Source organism: Carcharodon carcharias, chromosome 10 (genome assembly GCF_017639515.1).
Source record: "Carcharodon carcharias isolate sCarCar2 chromosome 10, sCarCar2.pri, whole genome shotgun sequence".
Taxonomy (NCBI): domain Eukaryota; kingdom Metazoa; phylum Chordata; class Chondrichthyes; order Lamniformes; family Lamnidae; genus Carcharodon; species Carcharodon carcharias.
In genome coordinates, this window is record NC_054476.1 from 121,008,533 (window position 1) to 121,031,866 (window position 23,334).

General features: G+C 40.8%; 1 protein-coding gene across 4 annotated transcripts; it reads left to right on the forward strand.

Moving 5' to 3' along the window:
* Positions 1–1,216: 1,216 nt before the first annotated feature.
* c10h11orf54 (chromosome 10 C11orf54 homolog) lies at positions 1,217–13,742 on the forward strand. Of its 4 annotated transcripts, none has more exons than XM_041198170.1 (8): positions 1,218–1,517; positions 2,899–2,997; positions 4,886–4,959; positions 5,879–5,980; positions 8,803–8,979; positions 9,521–9,670; positions 11,641–11,754; positions 12,869–13,742. In XM_041198170.1, exons 1-8 carry the CDS (start codon positions 1,457–1,459, stop codon positions 13,040–13,042), a joined length of 951 nt encoding a protein of 316 aa, XP_041054104.1. In that variant the 5' UTR covers positions 1,218–1,456; the 3' UTR covers positions 13,043–13,742. The 4 variants fall into 4 exon arrangements, with proteins under 4 accessions (XP_041054105.1, XP_041054104.1, XP_041054107.1 ...); XM_041198173.1 differs by having other exon boundaries at positions 1,461–1,574; XM_041198171.1 differs by lacking the exon at positions 11,641–11,754 and having other exon boundaries at positions 1,217–1,517.
* The last annotated feature ends 9,592 nt before the right edge of the window (positions 13,743–23,334 follow it).

A 23,334-nucleotide genomic window follows, 5' to 3' on the forward strand; every position in this document is an offset into this window, starting at 1 on the left:
GTCTGCCCTCTTAAGTGGATGTAAAAGATCTCATGGAACTATTTCGATGAAGAGGAGGGGAGTTCTCACTTCTCCTTGTTATCCTGGCCAATATTCATCCCCTCACCCAAAACAGATTTTCTGACCGTTATCTTCATTTTTGTTTCTGGGAGCTTGCTGTGAGCAAACTGGTTGCCACATTTTTGATATTACAGTGATTTCACTTCAAAAAGTACTTAATTGGCTGTGAAGTGTTTTATCTCCCTTAGCATTTTAAGTACAAGGACTTCACCCTCTTCCTTTGTTGTTAATTGAAAAACAAATGTTGCTGGTATAGTCAATTAATACCAGCTACTTATATATATTACCTTGCTCCTCCTCATACAATGCCCCAAGAGGGCATTGGTGACCATGGGCTAACAAGATTATGCTTGGCAAAGTACTGCAATGGTTTGCTACTGCCTCCTGCCGGTATGGCTGACCAGGAAATTCTCCCACTCTTTACCACATAGCATATTGGAAGGAATGCTAATCAACCTGTTTGACTATGTTATGAATTCATATTCCATGGCCATCAAGTCCTGAATTGGGACTTGAGCCTAGAGCTTCTGGCCCAGAGGTGGGGATACTACCACTGCATCATAACACCTCCACTCATATAGTAGGTAAATATAGCAAAACATCCCAGGGTGTGTAATCAGACTAAATTGTAACCTTGCCAAAGAAGCACGTGTTAGCATATGTTACTGAAAGCTAGATTAAAGAGGTAGGTTTTAAGAAGTGTCTTAAAAGAGGCAATGATAAGGAATTGAGAAATGATGGAGTTGAGGTAGAGTGGGGAAAGGGAAGTGATAGGAGAGAAACTAAGATTCAAGTTCAGTGTAAAGTAAAGTAAGAGGGAATCTTAGGGGAAGCCTATAGGGAATGGAAAATGGCATTTTGGGAGCTTGTTTTTTTTGGGGTGTACAATGTCTCAATTACGATCCATTTGATTTTGCTCTCCATCGAGATGAATTTTAATTTTAGATAGGGTGTGAAATGGTTGTCCAACCCGAACCTGCCAAAATGCAGATCCGGGAGCGTTAGGTTAAAATTGGGGCTAATATGTATCAGATCCCAAGATTGATCCATGCTAAGCATGTGATACCACTGCTCACCATATCTCTGGGTTGGCCATCATAATAGTTCTGTATTTTGCTCCCTGATTTTTCAGTTTGGGTCTTTTATCTAATCAGCTGAGCCTCTTCCAGATCTACCCAAAGTATTCTTAGCCTCTGCCCTATCCCTCCCACTAAGAGCCACTCTGAGTCCCAGATCCACACCCCTTGCTTCTATTATGATTTTATGGCTATGAGGTTTGACCAAGACTTCGCACAGGGCACCAGGTTTGACCAGTCTGATCAATGAGTAACCAGGGTCCAATGGAACAAACTCCGCGTTTGCTGGGAATTCTCATAGTCGGACAGGATTAAGTGCGATGGCTGTACGGATTGAGAAGTCTGCATTTCATGTTCCAAGTTTGGAGGAACTTGGTGAAGGTAAAGTCTGGACCTGTTGTACAGCGACCATCTGCATTGTAGGCGATGTGTAAAGCTGTAAGAAAATATTCAGTAAAAGTAAAGCGTTTTTTTATGCGGATGGAATGCAAACTAAACGTTAACAGTGCGTTATCGCATTAAACAGGACGGTCTGAGGGTGCAGGTACCAATAGACTGGGAGCTTGGCCTAAATAGCCAAGTGGTTATGGTACTGGGTTTGTAACCCTGAGATCAAGAGTTCAAATCTCACAATGGCAAACTGTGAAACATGTAACTTCATCTGAAACAGATGGAAATGGGTTTGTACTCGAAAGAGTATCAAGAGTTCAAATCTCACAATGGCAAACTATGGAACAATGTAACTTCATCTGAAACAGATGGAAACAGGTTTGTACTCGAAAGAGTATCAAGAGTTCAAATCTCACAATGGCAAACTATGGAACAATGTGACTTCATCTGAAACAGATGGAAACAGGTTTGTACTCGAAAGAGGATCAAGAGTTCAAATCTCACAATGGCAAACTATGAAACAATGTAACTTCATCTGTAACAGATGGAAACGGGTTTGTACTCGAAAGAGTTACCAATAGACTGGGTCCACAAAGCCAGCCAACCCCTGGATCCTGGCTGTTAAAAATTAAGTGCAGCATCTTTATTCGTTGGTGGTCCTGCCAGTGGTGACAGGAATGAGGATGGTTGCTTCTCCCTCTGATGCAAATAGGACTGATTTGTCCAAGCTTTTAAGCGTTGGATCAACCCATGGGCTGCAGTTTGTACACTGCAGCTGTGGCTTTTTTGTTTAGTTTTGTAAAATAATGTCGATTTTTTAACAGTCCAGCTCACAGATCCATACCTCATTTAAAAAAAGTCTTAATGCTGCACAAATTTAGAAACCTGGTAGACTGCATATATGTTTATCATTGTGACAAGTTAAATGCGATTAATTATAATTAACTTCTAGAAATTGCAGTTATAAACGACTGGCAATGACAACTTCCCCGTGCCCAAAGAACCCTTGAAGCTACTCAACTGATAAATGTTTTGGTCAGGCATCGAGTGAAAAATTCCTAGATTTGATTGAATCCATTAGTGTTAAGACAGATATGTGAATGCTAGTCCCCCCAAGCAAGGTATTGTGCCTATCTGGTATTCAAGAAACTACCCCAGTATGGAGTCAGTACTTTCAGGAGGAGAGGTGTGAGAGAATTGTCAAGAAAATGAATGAGAGGATCAGTGAGACAAATTTAATGAGTGCTAACCTGCATCACAAAAAAATTGCTGGATGCAAAAGGGGATCATTATTATCTGGGCTACTGCAGATGAACTGGAAAAATACTTCAAAGTAAAATATGTCTTTTCAGATCTGCTGTTTCCCTTTCAGTGCTGCACGATGGGCTGAAGACAAACTTTGCAGATGTTCAGGTGTCTGTGGTGGACTGCCCAGACCTCACACAAGAACCATTCAGTTTTGCTGCTGCAGGTTAAGTATAGCTCCTATTGCCAGAGCTTTTGAAAGTGATGACGCTTTATGAAATTCTTAACTTTAAATGCAGGATGCAGATAACAAAGCACTAATGAGCCCTTCTGCTGAGAGAAGAAAACAATTGTGTTTTGAACAGAATATTACTTGGATTGCAAATCTAACTTGCATCATAATTCTGTGAAGAATTGAACATTGAAATACAGATATGATGATGCAATGAAACACAATACAAGTGGGTATAAATTCCTCTCTATTTTAACAGTTGTCAATCTGTTTAAAATGAGCTGATTATTGGATTTTGTTAAAATAGTGCACAGAGGAATTTCACCAGAATAAGTTATCAATTTGTCCTAAGTAGGGCACACAAGTATTGTGTCTGGTTACCACGACAATCACATGTTTTATTTTTATTTGTAACAGAGAGTAAACCTCTAACAGTTACCAAATATAGAAGGTGCATTTGTGAAAACAGCAAAGAATTAAATATTTTTCCTAAATCTATCCTATTTTCCTTCTAAATTTAATGCCTGCTTCCAGAGTCTGGCTTGTAAAATATTACAATCTATGGCTGTTTCCAGGGACACTATTAAAGTGTGTCTTGTGGGTCAGCCTACCTTGAGAAATGGTTGGTTAGTCCTGTTGTATTTGACTTGTTAAAGATTGTCTTACTGTACAAGGAGGGGTGAGTAGACATGACAATTGGGTTTGCAATTTAACTTCTGCTGTTAGTTGAGAATCTGTTGTGTTAACATGTAGCTACTGTATGTCTTCTGCAGCATTGAACTAAAATAGAACTGCATTGATGTTTCTCATATTAGTATGCTGCTGACTCAAGTAAATAAAACCTCGTCAACATAGCAAAGTGCATGATTCATAGTTTGAAAACTGGCTGTTTCAATAAACTGTTAATCATTGCATGCTGTGCAAATCAGCACATTTTAAACATTATTGCTACAGAAGTGTGTGACGGCTGAAAGAGTGGGTGCTAATGGGGGAGCAGGAGGTGAAGAATACCAGAGTCAAAGACATGGGTTAGAATTTTCCCCCCTTACTAGGGTGGTTGTGTAGGGGCGGGTGCAAACTCTCTGCACTGCCATTTTATGTAGGCGGGCCAATTAAGGCCCGCCCAGCGTGACGTGCACCTGAGCGCTCCCTGTGCGAGCAGGGGGGTTCCCTGAGACGGGCGTGCGCTCATTTGTGCATGCACATGAAAAAGTACAGAAATCTCCCTGAGGCATTGAGGTGCTTCAGGGAGATTAGTTTTAAGTTTTAACTATTCAATAAATTGTTGAAAAAATTTTTATGACATGTCCCCTTATGTGAAACTGTCACATGAGCTGGAACATGTGCATTAGTTTTAATAAAAATTTTTGAGAAAATTTAAAATCATTTATGAAACCTCATCCTGCCCTGGGTGAGGTTTGATGAAAAATGTGAAGGCCGCCTGGGCTCTGTTAGTTATTTTAATTGTTAGTTAAATGGACTTAGGTCTTTGACAGTTCGGTGGGCACGCAGCCGAGCTGGCTGATCGCCCGCCGAACTGGAAATCTGAAGGACGCATGCCCGACATCACCCCGCGTCATTTTACCCCTTGGTGAGCGGGCTCTGCCCCCACTCACTGAGCCAAAGATTTAGCCCACGGAGAATAGTGAGGGACAAAATCCATGGAGAAAATCTCTTTGTACCTACAATAATATATTTGTTTTCCAGTTCAGTTGATTTGGGACTTCCAAACACAATAAGACAAATTAAATTTCTCATTGCACTAAAATAATTTATTTTGCCTTCCATCAGGGTTGACATTAGCATTCAATTCCATTAAAGGTTACTTGACTTATTGAATTTTTAGAGTTAACCTTTACTGCAGTGTGTTTTTATTTTACAGGGCTATGTGGGAAACCTCGAATAGCAGATGTGGGAGGAGTTCCTTATCTTCTACCTCTTCCACAAACTGAGAAGGTGAGGAGAATTTCCTTTTGATAAATCTTATTGGTTTTGGCAAGTGCCAAGCAGGTGTTCCCCAGCTTCAAGGACCCCAAAGGCAGCAATCCTGCCTCCTGAGACCTGCTGGCCAGTCAGAGGCTGGCATCTGTGCATTGCTCAGGAGCACCACCAGGAGGGCAGTGGCTGCTGCCGGTAATACACCCACCCGATGACTAGAATCGTTGAAGGACCCAGGCACAGTTATGAGTCCGGGGTGGGGAGGATGTGGGAAGGTGATTGACAGGGGGTTGCTCTTGGCCGCCCACCCCGCCTCGTTCCCAATGCTGAGTCTCTTGATCAGGCACTTTTACAGTGCCACTCCCACCCCCTTCAGAAGCCCACAAGCAAAACTGCCGGGACTTGCTTTTTGGGCTTCTCATATAGCAAGTCTTCTGCCGTCCGCTGGGTGAATGTCAGTGATGGCGGGGTGAGGCTCTTAAGTGGGCATTAATTGGCGGCGGAGTGGGAAGGCTCTCTACTAGCCTTCCCGCCACAAACTTAACCAAGGCAATGGCGGGAAGGCGGTGAGGTCCTCACTCACCACCCTCGTGCCTGATTAAATTCCGCCCCCCCCACCAAACCCACAACGGGGCAGGCCGTTAAATTTTGCCCAGCAATTCTGTTAAGTCCACTCTACAAAAACTTGCCTTTATGTAACACCTTTTAACACAGGAAGACATAGCAAGCCAAAGCAGCAGTAGATTCTTAATTGACCTCCACATACTCATTACTCACTGAACTGTTTAGTTACCTTTTAAAGGAACATGAACCTACACTTCACATGGTATTTTGCTCCTGATCTTATACAACATATTCCTTCAGTATACAGCGTGCACCACCACAGGGGGTTTGTTATAATATAAAGGAATATGTATATTTTTATTTCCCTTTACAGATTTATAATCTCAATACTGTTGCTAAGGAAGTGGAACTGCCTGCTGCCTTCATCCTTGGAGCTGGAGCAGCATCATTTAAAGCTGTGGGTGTGAATGCAGAGGTACAAGTTATAAGTGTTCCTTATAATTATGATAACCATTTATTGTAACCTTGTATATTGGGTTGAAAATATCTCATAATACAATTGAATTCCATATTAAGCTTGAAAGCGACAAACTCAAGTGCAAAACAAGAATCATAAACTTAAAGAAAGGAAATTACATTGGTGTAATGGTAGATATTGGCTGAGGTTAATGAGGCAAAATGACTAAAAGGTTATGGTGGTAAACAAACTGAAAAACATTCAAAACGTTCAACAAAAATATGTTCCGTTAAAAACATAAAAAGGGAAAAATGGAAAAGATAAAGCAAAACCAATAGATGTAGTATATTTGGATTTTCAAAAGGCATTCAATAAGATGTCATACAAAAGGTTAAAATGCAAGATAAGGGCTCATGAAATTGGGGGTAATATATTAGGATGGATGGAGGATTGACTAACAGACAGGAAGCAGAGAGTAGGGATAAATGGGACATTTTCAAGTTGGCAGGCAAAGTTAGCATGGCTTTACAAAAGGGAAGTCATGTTTGGCAAACTTATTATATTTTTTTGAGGATGTAACTAGAAGGGTAGATAAAAGTGAACGAGTAGATGTATACCTGGACTTCCAAAAGGCATTCGATAAGATGCCACACAAAAGGTAAGGGCTCAAGATAAGGGCAAGATGGGGGGAGGTGGGGTAATATATTAGCATGGATAGAGGATCGGTTAACAGACAGGAAGCAAAGACTGGGCACAAATAGGGCATTCTTAAGTTGGCAGGCTGTGATCAGTGGAGTTTTGCAAGGATCAGTGAAGGGACTGCAACTATTTACAGTCTGTATTAATGATTTAGATGAAGAGACTGAGAGTAATGTAGCTAAGTTTGCTGATGTTACAAAGCTAGGTGGGAATGCAAGCTGTGAGGAAGATCACAAGACTGCACAGAGATATAAACACATTAAGTAAGTGGGCAACAAGTTGGCAGATGGTATTTAATGTGGGGAAATGTGAGGTTATTCATTTTGGTAAAAATAATAGAAAAGCAGAGTATTTTTTAAGCAGTGTGAAACTTTGAAATGTTGACGTTCGGAGAGATTTGGGTGTACTCGTATAGGGAACACAAAAGTTATGCAGGTACAACAAGCCTGGATGAGTGCAGCTCCCACAACACTGAAGAAGTTGGACACTGTCCTGGACAAAGCAGCCTGCTTGATTAGCACCACATCCACAAACATTCATCCCTCCACTACTGATGCACTGTAGCAGCAGTGTGTACCATCTACAAGATGCACTGCAGGAATTCACCAAGGCTCCTTCGACAGCACCTTCCAAGCCCATGACCACTGCCACCTAGAAGGACAAGGAAGCAGGTAGATGGGAACACCACCACCTGGAGGTTCTCCTCCAAGCCACTCACTACCCTGACTTGGAAATATATCGTCGTTCCTTCACTGTCGCTGGATCAAAGTCCTGGAACTCCCTTCCTAACAGCACTGTGGGTACAGCTACACCACATGAACTGCAGTGGTTCAAGAAGGCAGCTCACCACCACTTTCTCAAGGGCAGCTAGGGATGGGCAATAAATGCTGGCCCAGCCAGCAAAGCCCACATCCCGTGAATGAATTTTAAAAAAAAGCAATTAGTAAGGCAAACAGCATGTTTCCCTTATTGCAAGGGATGGGAGTACCCTTGAGAAGAAAGTTGTGCTACAGTTGTGCTAGGTGAGACCACACCTGCAATACTGTGTGCTTTTTTGATCTCCATATCTAAGGAAAGATAAACTTGCTTTGGAGGGGCCACATTGAAGGTTCACTAGATTGGTCCCTGGGTTGAGAGAGTTGTCCAGAGGATAGGCTAAGTAAATTGGGCCTACACTCTGGGGTTTAGAAGAATGAGAGGTCATTGAAATATAGAAGATTCTGAAGGGGCTTGACAGGGTATTCACTGAGAAGTAATTTCTTCCACCTGGGAAATCTAGAACATGGATGCACAGTCGCAGGGTAAGGGGTTGATCATTTAGGACTGAGATAAGAACTTTTTTCACTCAAAAGGTTTGTGAATATTTGGAATTTTCTACCCCAAAAGATCGTGGATGCTCTGTTATTGAATATATTCAAGGCTGGGAGAGATTTTTAATCTCTCAGATAATCAAGAGATATGGCGAGTGGGCAGGGAAGTGGAGTTGAGGTAGATCAACCATGATTATATTGAATGGTGGAGCAGGCACAAGGATGTATGATCTACTCCTGTTCCTATTTCTTATGTTCTTAAGAAGATAATGTAGGACATTAACATAGTTCCATTTAGGCTTCAAATTATTTTAGGAATTCAGGGAGATGTAATGTTCCAGTGATTTGGTTGGTAATTACACTACCTGGTGTGGTGCTGAACCAGACAGAGCAGGCAGGTCTCAAGTTTGATCCTTGAGTTAGCCAATCCTCAGCTAAGCAGCACTCGTTTCTTTTTTATGGGTATTGTCTCCAACCATTTCTCATTGGCATAGTCAACCAAATGGTTCTTGATGTGTTGCAAATATATAATGACCCAATTTGGAAATCATTAAAAATTGTGGTGCTTATGAATTTGTCAGGTTCATATAAGAGGAGGCCAATATTTTTGTGCATAGGGTGAGAACTTCGAGAGATGCATTTGTGATGAAGGTGAGGGAAGTAGGGCCTACAGTAACTGCTATTAAATTCTGATGATTAAGAAATTATGTTTGTATTGAGAGCGTTTCTGTTCATACAGTTTATTTGTAACTTAGTGCCATTCTGTAAATCTCCTGATGTGATGTGTAAGATTATCTGCTCACTGATTTTATGTGGTTTGTTTTACTTTAGCTTATGCCCAATGTCTTGACCAAAGGAGGTGGTAAACCTGAAGCGAATCACAGTTATAGTGCCAAAATAAACCCTGTGACGGGTGAGTGTATCCTGGAGAAATATGGTGAAAAGTACAAGACCTGCGATTTTGCGCTGCTGGCAAACTTGTACATTAGTGAGGGGAAACCAGGAAAGGTGAATAGAATCGCCTGACATTTTGCAAATGAAGTATTTAATGCTGCTAATGTGGTTGCAAGTTCCATATCAGGGTGTCTTTATTATATCAAAGACACAAATGTTCTGTTAAATGTCTGCCAAATTCAGATTTTACTTTTCCAAATGGAGAGGGAAATCCACGTTGGTACCTTTTTATAGATTAGTGGTTTTGAGGTGAGAGAAGCGAAGCAACAAATTTCCAGCATCCACAGTATTTTGATTTTATAATGTATTTTCAAATCTATTTTAATGTTTTTGCCACATTTTGCATTACATTTAGAAGTCTAGTTACTGTACTTATTCCTTTATGGTGGTATTAGGAAATTATCTCTGTGGGTTTGAAATTATACTGTATGATATGGTAAGAAATGGTTTGATGTTTTTGTGGTTAATATTGCATAGTCCAATTTCAATGCATTTTTCTAAAATATATTAATGGGTTTACAATAAAATGTGTGCACAGATTCTTCAAACTGATTTTGATTTGTGGTATAACCAGATTAATATTGTCGTGAACTAGGTTGTTGAAGTAAGAAGCAGCAGAAGAACAGGACAGAGTAATTTTGTGAGCTGCATGAGGGAAGCACTTGAACGGCACTATGGAGATAAGCCTATAGGAATGGGAGGGACTTTCGTCATTCAGAAGGGAAAAGCTAAGATTCATGTTATGGTGAGTCCCAATACATGTCATGTTTTTTACATAGTACTGCAATTGTGTATGAGGGACAGCAGATTCAGGCTTGGATAGGTCAGAATACTGCAGAGACAATGAAGGGACAGTTTCCGATTCGGGGCCAGAACATGCTAGCTTGATGCGGTGAAGTCCTTATTGGAAAATCGTGCACAAGCTGCTCATAGAAAGTGTTATGCCCAGGTTAGGAAGGATGAACTGACTCCTCCCTTTGTCCTACTCCTGGGTTGGTTATAACAGAGTTTGAATTTAAGAAGGAAGCGGTATTGCCGATTCAGTATATTCTTAACTTGTGTATAGCTCGGTGTAAAGAATAAGCCAGCCTGGTTCCTTAAGTTAACAAGTAAAGAGTTAGTTTTACTGCTAGAACTCACTCAGTTAAAGATGCAGAAATTAACAAAGATTCAAAATGTATAATACGTCCGACTTCCCACTAATGCAAAATAAGAAGCACACAAGCCCCCACGCCCCTCCCCTTGGTCAAATAAAAAGTGAAGTCCAAAAAAATTATTATTGGATTGTCCAGATGCTTGTTTGCAGCTGAAGGGTCACTTTCCACAGTAGCTGTTGGTATTTGGGTTTCTCATTAGAACAATCGGTCTGAGGCCATGGCTGGCTGATTCTCTTTTCTCTTGGAGACAGTGGTATTGATTTGGGATCCCCTTTTATGAGCTGTTAGTTTATAGCAATGAGGTTTTCATGTGGGTTTTCAAACCACAAATAGCTCAGCTTTGATGAGAGGTTTCAGAAGAGAGAAGGGGGCGTTAAGGCTGCTGCACCTTCTGCCCCCATTTTAATTTCCTGACTAAGTTCAAATCCAGTATATTCTACACCCAAGAGCTGGGCAACGTGACCTCTCTCCAGTTTCAACGTCGGATTATTTTAGCTGCTATCTCTGAGAGGTCCATAGACTGTGGGTGGAATCATCCCAAATTTGCATTATGTGCAGTAACGGGTGTGAAAAAAGATGTTTTACTCGCCAGCCGTGATCACTCCATTAATGATTCCCCTTCAGGTTTGGTTTCTCATATACCACCTGAAATATCAGCTCACTGGTGGCAAGGCAGCAGAAATTGTACCTCAAATTTCTCTGGAATGAATCTGTGTCCTTGGCAGAATAGGAAACATATGGAAAGCTCAACTACTATCATTTATCATTCTACTATGGACCCAGATTCAAACAGTGCCTGTGGTGTGGATCTGATAATTGATCAGGACCTAGTTGTAGTGGAAGTTGGGAGTGTTCTCAGCTAATCTCTGGTGTCAAGGTGGTTCCAAGATGGAAATTCAGAACCATGTCAACTCCTGCAATAGAACTAATAATCCCATATCTGAACCAGGCCAAGTCCAAACTGCTGCAGGTGATTGGAATGATGAACCAGGATATAAGAGGAGTAAACCAGTTGAGCAGCTACAGGTAGAGCACTGCTCCGACAGGCAGGGTGATCCAAGCTGGGCAACTGGGGAAAAGCAGCTCTAGTAAACTGCATGATTGTTGCTAGATAAACTCCAGCTGTATTCCAGCATGCACTTGCAGACCTGAACACTGGCTCTATCAACTTGCACTGAAGCTCTCTCAATTTTAGCAAGTAAGATGTGTATTTATGGGGAATGAGTCTGTACTCCCTATTCAGCCAACAGAAATAGTGTAGATAGGTGTGGATCTCTGTATCTTGACTTGGAGGCTCTTAAACATAATATGTTTTGGTGTGTTAGGCTGACCAATAATATAACCTTTGAGAAGAGTAAACTTTATGGCTGTATTATTGAAAAACAGTTTTTCCTTATATTGGGAGCTGCCAGTTGCAAAATCTTGAACAGGTATGGAGAGGAGCTTTGAAGGATTTTTAAAAAAAATTTTAATGAGTAGAAGCTGTACAAATATAAACAGACCCTTTTAATTTTAACAGTGTTTGGTATTTCTTTAGTTTTAAAGTTTTTTTTTCTAGCCTGAGTTTTCTCCCTGTCCTCTGGACAGTGATGAGGCTGTAAACTATTGGCTGAAGTTCTTTGACATGACTGCTCCTCTCGTCTGCCAATCAGTGTTTGTGTCCCGGGATCTGGTAAGTGTTGAAGTCTGACCAGCATTTACAAATGTTAGGTATTCTATGTCCTTCAATAACTTTTAAAAGTAAAGATTCACATTTGATGTTTAACCAATGTCTGCTTTATATTTTTTCAGAGTTTATCTTAATTTAAAGATCTTTTTAATTTGGTGTGATCTTTTATAAAGGAAGAGTATGCTTTCTACACTTTATTTTAGGAAGTCTTTTGATTGAGTAAATGCAGAAAGTGGTGTAACACAAAGCCATGCAGATCAGAAGATACCAGGTTCAATATTTGTCTCTGCCGCGTTAGTGAACCTCGGCCAAGACAGCAGTTAGTGTGCTGCAGTTGGTCCAAGTACCCCAGGGCTTTGGTCGGGAATGTTATAAGTTAGCATTCCAGCTACTCATAGTCAAATAACAATACCTACTCAAATATGTGCCTGTTTAGATGTCAGCACCTCTGTTGTTAGTGTCTGTGATACCCCAGCAAGAGTTGGTGTATTAATGAGAGGATGTAACAAAAGGAGGGGGAGATGCTTTGAAATTAAAAGGGGGACAAAAGTATTTTTATGAACCTACCAATTGCAACGGAAACTTGGAACTTTTTGTTGTCATAACCTACATTTGCTTTATGCAGCTGTACAGCTTGATTATTCACCAAGTAAACAGTAGGAGAAACATTGGGAATCTAAACTCAAATAAATTTGTTTTTACACACAAACATTTCATTTGAGTTATATTTTGGTCTTTCAGATTGAGGTCTCTTTGGTAGTGTATTACTCCATAAATTTCTAGCTGAACTGGCACCCTCCAATCATTTGGGTGTATGTTTTTAGAGATTAAAACTGAAACAATAAGACCAGTCAAGGTTAAAATACTTCATTATTGTTTCAATACTTTTTGCTGTTTTCCTTGCACTTCTTAGTGTTGATAAAAATGGAAGTATGTTGCCATTTCTCTCATGGTGTTAAACAAAGATGATATGTGAGACTGTAGTGTTAATTTTGCAATTTTCTAAAAGCAAAATACAGGAATGGGCCACCAAAACCTTCACTGGAGCTCACTGTATGCAGTTTTTATTGTTGCCCCTGTTTTACAGTGAACTAGCTGACCTGTTTTCTTTTACAAGGGATTTGATCTTCGAGTGGAGCATACCCATTGTTTCAGCCATCATGGAGAAGGTGGGCACTACCACTACGACACTACCCCAGACACTGTGGAATACCTGGGCTACTTCTTGCCAGCAGAACTCCTTTATCGAATTGACCGGCCAGAGAAAACTCACAACATAGGGCGTGATTAGTAACACTTGAAGGCAATCCTTCTGAAAATGTAACAAGGCCTTAAATTCTGAATTCATTCAGTAATGCTGTGAATGCTGAATTGTCAGTGCTATCATTAGGATTTCAGTGAAGTGTATTAAGTTTCCTACTCTGTCAACTTGAATTGTGAAAATCAGTCAACAGTATAATTTCGGAATTTATAGTCATTTGGTAGTACAGAACTTGAGCATTGCTGAAAAAGAGAGACATTTTGTCAAAGCTTTTTGTCCTGATGAGTGGAAGATGAAAAACTTTGACAAAATGTCTCTTTTTTTCAGCAATATGGCATTTATCCTCTTTTGTGTTTGGAGAGAGCATTTTGAAAAAATGAATTTTGGGTAAATTTTGAGTGGTTACAGGTCTAACATTGGGGATGAGAAGAATTTGTAGAAGTTATTATGTAATTTTTTTCAATGGCTTTTGGGTATCAGCACATTAAGCTTAATGACACTATTGGACGATGGTTCCATATAGTTCTCTGATCTGTACTTTTATAATTTTCAGAATTATGTAGAAAATCATGTTTGTGATTATATGAAAAGAATGTGGATACGTTGTTTCAAATGGAATCTTGAGCCCATTTCATTAGGTATATGTCAGCATTAAGATCTAAAATTATTATTCAAACATTTAGTCCTGTAGAATATTAAATCTTCATTAATAAAAGATTGCGATAATGAAGATCAGTGATTTGGATTTATTCTTTATAACTCCTTAGCTTTTGTTAAAAGTCATTTTAAGTTTTACAGCTATTTTGAAGAAATGTTGGAGGATATGGTGCATAAAGCCCATTCGTGGAGATCTTGATTGACAAAAACATTTATTACTGATTGTGTTAAAGTAATTTCCAAAATAGATATTAAAATATTTTACCTTCCTTTTCATATTCAAAGAATGGTTGATAATTGATTAACAATAATCAAATTAAAGCTAATGAAATTGTTATGATTGTGACCTCTGTTTGGAAACAGGACTATAGTTTTCCCATTCAGTGGGGATTGCTGGCACAAGTTAGGAGATCGGAATAAACTGTGTGGCATCACTTTAGGTTTATAAACAGTGCTTTTTTTAAACGCAAGTAATGGCTGCAATTGTGCTGGTAGAACAATAAAACATATTGAATGTTTAAAATGATGCAAAGGTATAACAAAGAAAAAAGAGGAATGCACATCACAATCACAGCAGGGGGATTATTATCAATTCAGATCCAGGAGATAAAAGTCTAACAGAATGCAATTTAAGTTACTACAGCAATACAAATCTACTTATGTTCAGCCAAATTAATGCAGACTAAGAGATATTGTATTAGGTTTTTCCATCATCTGAGCATGCTTAGTGTTTGATATGGGGATATTGCAGGGATCAAAAGAAATAAACTTTACAATAAACTTGAGGTTGCTTTGAGTCTGACATAATCCTTTCTGCTGTTGTTATCTCTGCTAGCTTTTATGTTGTCTAGGAAAGCTAATCTTTTTTCAATTGAATACGATGGTATCCTAAATGAGAAGACAGTTTGAGGCTGCTACAGCTTTTTAAATTTTGTATTTCCATTGATCAATGAATGTGACAACTTTTTTTGTTCTTAATTTTGACCTAATATTATAATCAACTTTCTTATTCCAGATTCAGTTGCTAGGGACTTCTGCTTAGTGCCACTCTCCTGTGCATCAACTGTGTTTTTCCTGCCCTACTTTAAAGTGGTTCTTCCTCTAACTCCTAAGTTGGTATAAAATATGTATTTACATTGGGCAGAATTTTGCCCTCTGACGACGTGCGGGCTCCACCGGCTCAGCGGCGGGTGGACAACCGATCCCTGCCACCTAAATGGGGCCCGCCGCCATTTTGAGTGGGCGGGCCAATTAAGGCCCACCCAGCGGCCTGCCCGACAGGAAGTGCTACGCGCTTCCTGGGCGTGGGGGGGGGGGGGGGGGGGGGGAATCCCCAACTGTTAAAGTGCGCTCTTTCGCGCATGCGTGCTAAAGAGTGCACTGCTCCCTGTCTCAGGGAGATTAGTGACAGGTAAGAAAAGTCAAAAAATAGAAAAATTAAAAAATTAACATGTCCCCCGAGATGGGAAATGTCAATAAAAATGACATAAACTTTATTAGACTTTTTAAAAACACATGAAACCTCATCCTGCCAGCGGATGAGGTTTCATGCTTCATCAGAAGCCTGTTGGGGCTCCTGGTCTGCGCGCCAGCCTTAAGGTTGGACGGGCAGGTCTTTAATGGTCTTAATTAGCCTGTCAATGATTTCACTGTCCGCACGCCTTCCTAAAAATTTGAAGGGACTGGGATGACGTCGGTAGGGGGGTTCCTCCCGACATCATCCCATCTCATTTTCCCGTCGGCGAGCTGGCCCCGCCCCCAAATTGGGACGGGAAAATTCAGGCCGTAGTTTCTGATTGTTTTGAGAAAACTAGATTAGTACAATTCCAATTTGTATATTTTTTTTGCTCCGAAAGGATTTTCAAGATTAACTTCCAACTCTTTATAAACCAAAATAATTATGGAAATGAAGTTTAATGAATAATTATTGCATTTGCAGTTCTGTCCATTTATAAATTAGTTGAAAATGTAAGTCAATTTTTAAAAATATAAGAAAGGGGTTTTTTTATGATTTGTGCTGGTGTTTAGGGAATAAAAAATAATTATGTCCTTTTTTTCCATAAAATCATCATCCTTAACCATTGCACAGCATATAGTGTAAAATGATGTTAGGTAGGGTGTAAAATGTTCAGCTGAATTGCTTTTGCCTGGCAATAGAAATTAAAGTTAACCCAACAATCCTTATAGGCTCGCATATTAATAATGACCACTTGAACGAGATAACAAAGGACATCAAGGATGGTCTGATTGGTCTCCGTTTCTTCCTTGAACAGAGGTCCGAACAATCTCCATCCACCACTACTCTCCTCTGTCTGGCTGAACTTGTTCTCACACTGAACAATTTCTCCTTAAACTCTTCTCACTTCCTCCAAATAAAAGGTGTGGCTATGGGTACCTGCATGGGCCCGAGTTATGCCTGTCTCTTTATGGGGTATGTGGAACATTCCTTGTTCCAATCCTACTCTGGCCCCCTCCCACAACTCTTTCTCCGGTACATCAATGATTGCTTATGGTGCTGCTTCATGCTCTCTTCTGGACCTGGAAAAATTTATTAATTTTGCTTCCAATTTCCACCCCTTCATCATTTTCACATGGTCCATCTCTGACACTTCCCTTCCTTGACCTCTCTGTCTCAATTTCTGGTGATAGACTGTCCACCAATATTCATTACAAGCCTACCGACTCCCACAGCTTCCTCGACTATAGCTCCTTACACCCTGCTTCCTGTAAGGAGTCCATCCCATTCTCTCAGTTTCTTCGCCTCTGTCGCATCTGTTCTGATGATGCCACTTTCAAAAACAGTTCCTCTGACATGTCTCCCTTCATCCTTAACCGAGCTTTTCTACCCACGGTGGTTGACAGGTCTCTCAACTGTGTCCGGCCTATCTCCCGTGCATCCACCCTCACACCTTCTTCTCCCTCCCAGAACCATGATAGGGTCCCCCTTGTCCACACTTATCACCCCACCAGCCTCCGCATTCAAAGGATCACCCACCGCCATTTCTGCCAACTCCAGCATGATGCCACCGCCAAACACATCTTCCCTTCACCCCCCGCCGGCGGCATATCGCAGGGATTGTTCCTTCCGGGACAACCTGGTCCACTCCTCCATCACCCCCATACCTCAAACCCCTCCCACGGCACGTTCCCATGCAACCACAGAAGATGCAACACCTGCCCCTTTACTTCCCTCTCCTCAACGTCCAAGGGCCCAAACACTTCTTTCAAGTGAAGCAGCATTTCACTTGCACTTCCCTCAATTTAATCTACTGCATTTGCTGCTCCCAATGCGGTGTCCTCTACATTGGAGAGACCAAACGCAGACTGGGTGACTGCTTTGTGGAACACTTTCGGTCTGTCCATAAGCATGACGCCGACCTCCCTGTCGCTTACCATTTCAACACTCCACCCTGCTCTCATGCCCACATGTCCGTCCTTGGCCTGCTGCATTGTTCCAGTGAAGCTCAACGCAAACTGGAGGAACAGCGCCTCATCTTCCGACTAGGCACTTTACAGCCTTCCGGACTGAATATTGAGTTCAACAATTTTAGATCATGAACTCTCTCCTCCATCCCCACCCCCTTTCCGATTTCCCTTTTTTCCAACAATTTATATAGATTTTTCTTTTCCCAGCTATTTCCATTATTTTTAAATGTATTTCCACCCATTGTTTTATCTCTGTCTTTTAGCCTATTTCGATCCCTTCCCCCAACCCCACCCCCACTAAGGCTATCTGTACCTTTATTATCACATTCCTTAGATAATATCACCAGCTTCAACACCTCTTTGTCTTTTCCTCTATGACATCTTTTGGCTATCTCCACCTATCACTGGCCCTCTATCCAGCCCTACTTGTCCCACCCCCCCCGCCCCTTAAACCAGCTTATATTTCACCTCATTTCTATTTTTCCTTATTTCTGTTGAAGAGCCATACAGACTTGAAAAGTTAACTGTGTTTCTCTCCGCAGATGCTGTCAGACCTGCTGAGTTTTTCCAGGTATTTTTGTTTTTGTTTTTAACATCAAGTAAGGGATCAGTTTCTTAAGGATTAAAGAGTGGAGAGAAAATTGGGGGACAAAACTTGCTAAGAAAAAATATTGGCAAAACCGTAGGTTACTTTTATCTAGCATAATATCTTCCTTCTCAGTATAGCAAAGAGTCATACTGAATTTGTAGAATTAATGTGGTTTCATGTTGTTGAAAACCGTACAGAGACAGACTTGTATTTTATTTGCTATCCGCAGCTGACGACGATACACTGGTTGACTGTTCCACAGGTCCGTTGGAATTCTCATATGTGAGGCTTACTCACCTTTTCTACATATTTGTGCACCTGTTAGACTTCAACTCATTGACTACTCATATTTGTACAATTAATAAGGCTTATGCTATCAAATTGAACTGTACATAACCTTAGTGATGGAAAGTCTTAATTTGAATATTATTGGAATGTTGTTAAGGAGTCTTTAAGTTGGCATCTCCTTAAGTGCCAGAATACTGTAATGTAGCTTAACACTGGGGCTTAGTATAGAGTCCAAATCCCAACACATCACACGCACAAATTGCAGAAGATGCTGATGAACCTATGGATGTTTTCATAGGGTGGGTGAACAGGTCTTGGTGTGAATTATGAAATGGGCAGCAGAGTTCTGAAAAACTCAAGTTTACAGAGATTACAGAATAGGAAGCTGGCCAGCAAAGCATTGAATAGTCACGTCAATAAGGGTAATAAAAACAAGGATGAGAGTTTTGGCAGCAGATGTGCTGAGACAGGCAATGCCACAGAAGTGCAAGTAAGTGGTCTTTGTATCGGTGTGACTATCAGGTTAGAAACTCATCCCGGGTTCATGTAGAATGCCAAGGTTGCAAATGACCTGTTTCAGACTTGGACAAGGAGAGGGATAGAGCTGGTGGCTAGGGAATGGAGTTTGCGAGGTGGACCAAAGACAATGGTTATAGACTTCATAATATTTAGTTGGAGGAAATAACTGCTCATCCAGTACTGTATGTCAGACAAGCAGTATGGAAAATCAGAGGTGGTGAGGTAGTGCTGGGTATCATCAGCATACATACAGAGCTTGACTTTCTGTTTTCTGATGATGTCATCAAGGAGCAACATGTAGATGAGAAATAAGAGGGAGCCAAGGAGAGATCCTCAGGGATCTTCACAGGTAATGGTACAGGAGTGGGAAGAAGCCATTTCAGGGAACTTTCTGGTTACAACTTAATAGATAGGATTGGAACTTAGTGAGGACAGTCCCATCCAGTCGGACAATGGAAAGGCATTGGAGGAGGATGATGTGATCAACTGTATCAAAGGCTGGAGTTAGGTCAAAAAGAATGAGGAGGGATAGTTTATCACAGTCACATAGCATGCCACACTACCCTGTTAATAGGCTAATTACACTTTTGCAACTATCTGTTCTCATGAGCTTACATTACATTAAAGAGAGACAATCTCAACATCTGTGTCAGACTTCCATACCACATTTCTCTTGACGGTGTTCCAGCCAGAGCAAAATTTCAATCTCTTACTCTCCGCCAGCTCTCCCTGTTTGGGTATTGGTCAATTGAGTTACCAATCAAATTTATCACAGTGCTTCAAGATAAGAACTTCACTGAGAGCAGCCACTTGCCAAGCTTATGTGAATGTAATCACAACCAAGATTCTTCTTTGAAATGTCTTCATGAACTTCATTACCTAACACAGTAAGAATGAAAAGTCATTTTGCATAGATGCTTCAATAAGCTCTAATTTGCATCTCAATGGACAGGATGTTCTGGTCGTCGGAAGGGCACGGAGGGTGGCCCAGGAGCCAGAGGATGGTCTGCCATCTGCAATCGGCCCCCAACTGCGAAATCATGCTAATTAACAGCCAGCCAGCATGAAAGTCACGCTGAGGAGCTCAGAGCTGCCAGGGTGGGAGGAGGGCAAGCGGTGAAGGCTGTGCATGTGAGGAGGATCGTGCGCTGAAGGCTCCCTGAGGGCACAGAGCTGCCTCAGGGAGCTGTAGAATTGTACACACCAAAATAAAGATTTTAGAAATGATATAAACATGTCCCCACATGTGACTCGGTCACATGAAGAGGAACATCTTAAAACTGATGTTAAAATTTTTTTTATTAGTTTTTTATTTACTGTTGGAAATCTCATCCTGCCCGTGGTTGAGGTTTCGTCAAAAATGCAAAGGCCACCTGGCTGATTCGCCTGCCTGCCAACCCAACGGTTGAATGGGCATGGGCAGCGAAAAATATAAATAAATTAATTGACTAAGGGCCTTAATAGGCCTCTTAATTGTCAGCGGGTGTACTGCCAACTCTCGCATGTGCCCGCCGACTGAAATATCGCGAGAGTGCTTGATGACGTTGGGGCACTTGCCTGATGTCACTGCGCATGATTTTACGCCAGATCAGGATGTGAAATCCTGCCCATTTTAGCCCTTGCAAAAGGTTTAACTTATTGTAACATTTTAATATGAATTATCCAAATTTCCACTTTGATTAAATAATCAAAAATCCTTACATACTTATAATACAATATCAGCTGTACATTTATTCATTTGAGTGTGTAAACAGCTATCAGGAGTTGGATCAGGTGAAGTCAGGTTAGGCCTACCAGAGGGATTCATTTCTCTCAAAACATGTAAAAGCACCACTCAGTTCTCATCTTTAAAATGGACTTAACAAAATCAGTACTGTGCTCTCGTGACTAACCTTTGTGTTCTTCAGCGCTGAGCGAAATATTCACCATTTGTTTTGGTTACATGCCAATTTAGCGACCTGAGAAGTGTGAAATAAACATGAGTAAAGCAATGTTAAAATTGCCTTGTTTCCTTTCAAATATTTAAAAAAATATTAGGCCAAAAAATGGCCTAATTAAAATTAAAAGTAGCTATCATTTTGTAAGGCCCCCAAAAAAGTATTTAATACTTTTTAAGAAAAAGAAGAATTACATGGCTCCAGAATCTCTACCTCACAGCATGGGTGAGAATTCATATTTCACCTTCCCATAGGGCAGCGTCCTAATACACGAATAAGCTGTGCCTCAGCTTTTGCTGGCAGAAATGCTGTTGCTATTAAGCTTATTCAGTATAGGTATAGAATTGTCTTGTATTCATGTAATGGTATGGGAAGAGATGCTTGAATGTTTGTTTCTCCTGTGTCAAATGCCAAGAGAGAATGCCTACTTTTTTTTTAGAACCACATCTGGGACACTGTTCACAGTTCTCGTCTTCATATCCCAGGGTGTGTGGTGGTTGGAGGTGTGACTGAGAGGGCAGTAAGAGGGTGGGAGGATAGTTGGGGTGTGGGAGGATAGTTGGGAGCGTAGCCAGAGGCTGGAGTAGTCAGGGGATAGGGTGGTTGCAGGGGCTGGAAGTAGTCGGGGTTGTGGTTGGGGTTTGGGGTAGTTGGGTGTAGAGCGGTTGGGGAGTGGGATGTGGGGGGTGGGGGTAGTTGGAGTGGTCGAAGGGTGGCTGGGTAGTTGGGTGGTTAGCTGGGGGTATGGGAGGGGATGGGAGATAGTCAGGGGGAGGGGTGTAGTTGGGGGTTCAGTGGAGGGGGGGAGGGGTCGGTGGTGGCGGGGGGTGGGGTGTCAGTACCATACATACCCAGGAGTTAGAAATCGTTTCAATCCTTTTAACTTTTCCTGGGTAACTATTCTGCTAAAACAGTCGGAACCATTCGAAGTTTCCGATTTAAAACAGAGTTTTGTTCCAGGCGCAGGATAATTGCCATTGGAAGTTTAAACTTCCCAGGCAATTCTCGTGCAGTCTTTGCGTTGTAACTTCTGGGGTACCTTCAGGGTACAACCCCTTGGAGATCAGAAGTGCAGGTCCATAAGTTGGAGTGCTGCACTTCAAATCTGCAGGTCTGGCATCAAGCCAGCATTGCACACTGATTAACTTCACGGTCTGCTTATTCTACGCACCCTGGATGCACACTGCATGTGCTAATGCCCTCACCAATGTGGTGTCTGGCATGACTCTAAGCAGATGCGTATGCAAGCGAGTCACATTTTAGACCTTGATTGTTGCACCTAGTGTCGAAAAATAGACATGAAACAGGCAAATTTTGCAATCATGGCCTTTAATTGAGAATTGTGCTATATAAGTAACACATCTCCAGAGGATCCATTATGCATGAAGAAAACCTTTGATCTTTTATAGTTAATGAATCATACTAAAGAGATTGTAAATTTGAAAGTGAAGGCTTTGAATGAAATATATGATCATTTGCATTCAATATTAATTAACAGAGAATGATGCAAGTCAAAGTTATGTGTGAGGTTATAAACCTGACTGGCATGCTTGTAAACCTGATGTTGCAAACGTTCTGTGGTAATAGCCTAAGGACCAAACTAACGTAATGTGAAATCTATACATAGTTTATGAAAACACAAAGCATTTAATTATATCCTAGCATCTGACCTGATGCTAGGATAGCTATTTGTTCAGAAACTTTGATTCTTTTGTAGCAGATTTGTAAACTCTTATTAGTAACAATGCAACATTTAAAGGTCATTTAAATGATAGTTTTTGGTCTATGAGCTTTTGAAAAATTAGCTTGCAAACTGCTGCTGAAAACTTGTAAGAGAATTTAAAGTTTCATTTCTAGTCTATATCTTAATCTTTGTGCTACTGATGAGGGGTACTTCCTGGATTAATCCTTTCCTTTAATAATTCACAGGACTGCTTGTTATGACACACTAGTTGGTAAAGCTGAGTTATTTAAAATGCTATATTTTCAAGTGGTATGTTTGAGAGGCCGCTCTAAATTCAGGAATCGGACCACCAGTTCTCAAGGGATTTTTATATTAACTTAGATGAGACATTTATTAATTTACACAAGTTAAAGATATACACACGGCTACAAATTACTACTATCATAACTTTTAACTAATTCCCAACCAATCTCCATTAAGGCAAAAGCAACCCATAGACTTTAAGCAGACACCAGGCAAAGCATTTTCATCGTACAAATTTAAAATGAGATTCCTTTGCAGACCCAGTGGTAGGCCTACAGGCTTTGATCTTACATTGCCCCTGCCCTGCACACACAAAACTGCTATCGGTTATATGCAGCACATCTCACTGAATGTAAATTCTCATTGTATCACCAGCCCCTTTGAACTCCAAGTCTTCTAACAATAAAACCCCTTTCATAGTACCAGTTTTATTAATAATATAAGCATTGCTTGGTCTCTGCTAGCTGGGTGCCAGATTTCACTCCCCTTCTTGAATGAACAAAGTGCAAATGCACTCTACCTCTCTTGCATCTCAAAACTAGTATACATCAAATCACCCAGACTTTAATCCAATTAAGACACACCCACAGACTATTTTTAAAACATTCCAATAATATTATATACATTAACATCTTCATGATACTGATCAATGCAAAGGGTATTTACAAGAAGGCTGCGATTGCTGACAATGCAGTGCATGCGCAGTTGTACCATTTTACTCCATATGACATTGTGAGAGACGGAGAGCAGAATCAAATTCAAAAAAAGTTAAACCGACTTTCCAAAATAAAAAAATATGCACACAGTTTAACAGAAATAAGGTTCCAAAAAAATACTTGACACAAAGTTAAATGTCAGCCAGAAACTAGGCGCATGTTCCACTTTCCCCTCAACTGCCAATTCAATTCAAAGCTCCAGG